This window comes from Lampetra fluviatilis, unplaced genomic scaffold (genome assembly GCF_964198595.1).
Source record: "Lampetra fluviatilis unplaced genomic scaffold, kcLamFluv1.1 SCAFFOLD_745, whole genome shotgun sequence".
In the NCBI taxonomy this organism is placed as follows: domain Eukaryota; kingdom Metazoa; phylum Chordata; class Hyperoartia; order Petromyzontiformes; family Petromyzontidae; genus Lampetra; species Lampetra fluviatilis.
In genome coordinates, this window is record NW_027620475.1 from 46772 (window position 1) to 51214 (window position 4443).

Below are 4443 nucleotides of genomic sequence, written 5' to 3' on the forward strand. Positions count from 1 at the left end.
AGCTGCACCACCAACCCCACTCCCTCCCCCCCCCCTCCTCCCCCCCAGGCCCCTGTCCCAGTTGGCTCAGCGGCAGGCGGAGGAGTCGTGCATCGCCGTCAAGAAGGACGTGCGTGTCAAGGTGGAGCAGATCAGGGTGAGCGAGCGTCGCCCCCCACCCCCCGGCCCCCCCCCCCCATTCGGGCCAATCTTGCTGTGCTTTAGCCACCCGGCGCTCCGCTCGTTGTTGTGAGCGTCGCTCCTCCGCCCTCCGTTGTTGTTGGAGGGCGACTGCCTCCAACTGCCCAGTAGCAGCGTCCTTCACGAGCCTCCTCCACAGAGGCCGATCTTGACACCGCTGGTACCAGTCATCGGCAAGTCCACTCAGCTCCACATCCTCCTGTACCACATCACTCCATCTCTTCTCTAGCCCGTGTCGCGCCCGTTTAGCCCCCTCGATCCGGCCGAACAAGAGCTGTTTAGGCATGCGGTGGCTGGGCATGCGGGCTACATGACCCAGCCAACGCAGCCTTGCCTGCCGGAGGAGCTCACCGATGGGACTTTGCCCAGATCTTTCAAGGACTTGTGAGCTCCTCACACAATCCAGCCTGCAGGTTAAATCCAGGATGGATCGTAGGCAGGCCAGCCTAAATGTTTGTTTCCAACTGGCGAAGATGCTCCATTAGGGGGGGGTCCACGTTTCGCAAGCGTAGAGAAGGGAGGGAATGACCGTGGCCGAGAAGACCTGAAGCTTCGTGCGGAGCGACAGACCAGGTTGCTTCCACACAGCGTTACGCAACCGATGAAAAGATATTGCCACTTGACTGATTCGGAGTGAGACCTCTGCTGTTAAACCGGAGCCGGTCATGAGCACACTGCCCAGGTATGGGAAACTCTCCACTACTGCCCCATCACCGATTGGGAGTTGTGGGGGTGGAGTGTCCGATGGTACAATATACCCAGGCAGGTGCTTAGTTTTGGTGGGGCTGATGGTAAGGCCCCACCTCTTAGTGGCATGCTCCAGTCTCAGACTGGAACACGTACACACACACGTACACACGTACACACACACGTACACACACACACGTACACACACACGTACACACACACACGTACACACACACACGTACACACACGCGTTCACACACACACGTACACACGTACACACACACGTACACACACACACGTACACACACGCGTACACACACACGTACACACACACGTACACACACACGTCCACACACACGTACACACACGCGTTCACACACACACGTACACACACACACGTACACACACACGTACACACACGCGTTCACACACACACGTACACACACACACATACACACACACGTACACACACGCGTTCACACACACACGTACACACACACACGTACACGCACGTACACGCACGTACACACACACACATACACACACGTACACACACGTACACACACGTACACACACGCGTTCACACACACACGTACACACACACACGTACACGCACGTACACGCACGTACACACACGTACACACATGTACACACACGTACACACACGTACACACACACGTACACGCACGTACACGCACGTACACACACGTACACACATGTACACACACGTACACACACGTACACACACGTACACACACGTACACACACACGCGTTCACACACACACGTACACGCACGTACACACACGCACATACACACACACGTACATGCACGTACACACACACGTACACACACACACGTACACGCACGTACACACACACACGTACACACACACGTACACACACGTACACACACGTACACACACACGCGTTCACACACACACGTACACGCACGTACACACACACACGCACACACACGTACACGCACGTACACACACACACATACACACACACGTACACACACGTACACACACGTACACACACACGTACACACACACACGTACACGCACGTACACACACACACATACACACACACGTACATGCACGTACACACACACGTACACACACGTACACACACGTACACACACACACGTACACACACACGTACACACACACACGTACACACACACGTACACACACATACACACACACGTACACACACACACACGTACACACACGTACACACACGTACACACACACGTACACACACACACGTACACACACACGTACACACACATACACACACACGTACACACACGTACACACACACGTACACACACACACGTACACACACACACGTACACACACGTACACACACGTACACACACGTACACACACACGTACACACACACACATACACACACACGTACACACACGTACACACACACGTACACACACGTACACACACACACACGTACACACACACGTACACGCACGTACACACACACACACGTTCACACAAACACGTACACACACATACACACACACGTACACACACACACGTACACACACACGTACACGCACGTACACACACACACACGTTCACACAAACACGTACACACACATACACACACACATACACACACACACGTCCACACACGCACGTCACCGGAACGGATTCGTGGGAGAAAAACTTATGACCCCTCTCCCACGCCCCCCCCCATGCCCCCACCCTTCCATGTCCCCACCCCCCCATGCCCCCACCCCCCCCCATGCCCCCACCCCCCGGCCCCCCCCCCATGCCCCCACCCCCCCATGTCCCCACCCCCCATGCCCCCACCCCCCCCATGTCCCCACCCCCCATGCCCCCCACCCCCCCCATGCCCCCACCCCCCGGCCCCCCCCCCCATGCCCCCACCCCCCCATGTCCCCACCCCCCATGCCCCCACCCCCCCCCATGCCCCCACCCCCCCATGTCCCCACCCCCCATGCCCCCACCCCCCCCATGCCCCCACCCCCCCCCCCATGTCCCCACCCCCCCCACCCCTGGCCCCCCACCCCCCCACCCCTGGCCCCCTCCCCATGCCCCCACCCCCCCCCCATACCCCCCCCCCCCATGTCCCCCCCCCCCATGCCCCCCCCATGTCCCCCCCCCCATGTCCCCCCCGTGGTTTCCCAGAAGGACTTTGAGGATCACGTGACTCTGGTGAAGAACGGCACCAAGCTGAGCAGCCTGCCCAGCCTCACCGCTCCCTCGCCACCCCCGCTGCCCGCCAGCCTCAACCTCAAGGTGAGTCACCCACAGTCACCCGTAGTCACCCTCAACCTCAAGGTGAGTCGCCCACAGTCACCCGTAGTCACCCTCAACTCAAGCGTTACCGCTCCCTCGCCACCCCCGCTGCCCGCCAGCCTCAACCTCAAGGTGAGTCACCCTCAAGCGCCAGTAGTCACCCTCAGTCACCCTCAACTCGAGCGCCAGTAGTCACCCTCAAGCGTCAGTAGTCACCCGCAGTCTCCCTCAACTCAAGCGCCAGTAGTCACCCTCGCAGGCAGGCCGGCAGGTAGGCTAGGAGATGGGTGGGCGGGTGAGTGGGTAGATGAGTGGGTAGATGAGTGGGTGGGCGGGTGGGTTGGTAGATGAGTGGGTAGATGAGTGGGTAGATGAGTGGGTGGGTGGGTGGGTAGATGAGTGGGTAGATGAGTGGGTGGGCGGGTGGGTGGGTAGATGAGTGGGTAGATGAGTGGGTGGGCGGGTGGGTGGGTAGATGAGTGGGTAGATGAGTGGGTAGATGAGTGGGTAGATGAGTGGGTGGGCGGGTGGGTGGGTAGATGAGTCGGTAGATGAGTGGGTAGATGAGTGGGTAGATGAGTGGGTGGGCGGGTGGGTGGGTAGATGAGTGGGTAGATGAGTGGGTGGGCGGGTGAGTGGGTAGATGAGTGGGTGGGCGGGTGAGTGGGTAGATGAGTGGGTGGGTAGATGAGTGGGTAGATGAGTGGGTGGGCGGGTGGGTGGGTAGATGAGTGGGTAGATGAGTGGGTGGGCGGGTGGGTGGGTAGATGAGTGGGTAGATGAGTGGGTAGATGAGTGGGTAGATGAGTGGGTGGGCGGGTGGGTGGGTAGATGAGTCGGTAGATGAGTGGGTAGATGAGTGGGTAGATGAGTGGGTGGGCGGGTGGGTGGGTAGATGAGTGGGTAGATGAGTGGGTGGGCGGGTGAGTGGGTAGATGAGTGGGTGGGCGGGTGAGTGGGTAGATGAGTGGGTGGGTAGATGAGTGGGTAGATGAGTGGGTGGGCGGGTGGGTGGGTAGATGAGTGGGTAGATGAGTGGGTGGGCGGGTGGGTGGGTAGATGAGTGGGTAGATGAGTGGGGTAGATGAGTGGGTAGATGAGTGGGTGGGCGGGTGGGTGGGTAGATGAGTGGGTAGATGAGTGGGTGGGCGGGTGGGTGGGTAGATGAGTGGGTAGATGAGTGGGTGGGCGGGTGGGTGGGTAGATGAGTGGGTAGATGAGTGGGTGGGCGGGTGGGTGGGTAGATGAGTGGGTAGATGAGTGGTGTGGGCGGGTGGGTGGGTAGATG

The 4443-nt window shown here is 59.3% G+C and overlaps 1 protein-coding gene across 1 annotated transcript in view; it reads left to right on the forward strand.

The window, feature by feature from the left end:
* Nucleotides 1–3287, forward strand: part of LOC144953965 (uncharacterized) — a gene marked incomplete at both ends in the record, with an annotated part of 48166 nt that extends 44879 nt beyond the window's left edge. The window contains 2 exons of the mRNA XM_078884560.1: nt 49–136; nt 3045–3287. Coding sequence (XP_078740686.1) covers nt 49–136; nt 3045–3287 — 331 coding nt within the window. The remainder of the gene's footprint in view (nt 1–48; nt 137–3044) is intronic.
* Between the last annotated feature and the right edge of the window lie 1156 nt (nt 3288–4443).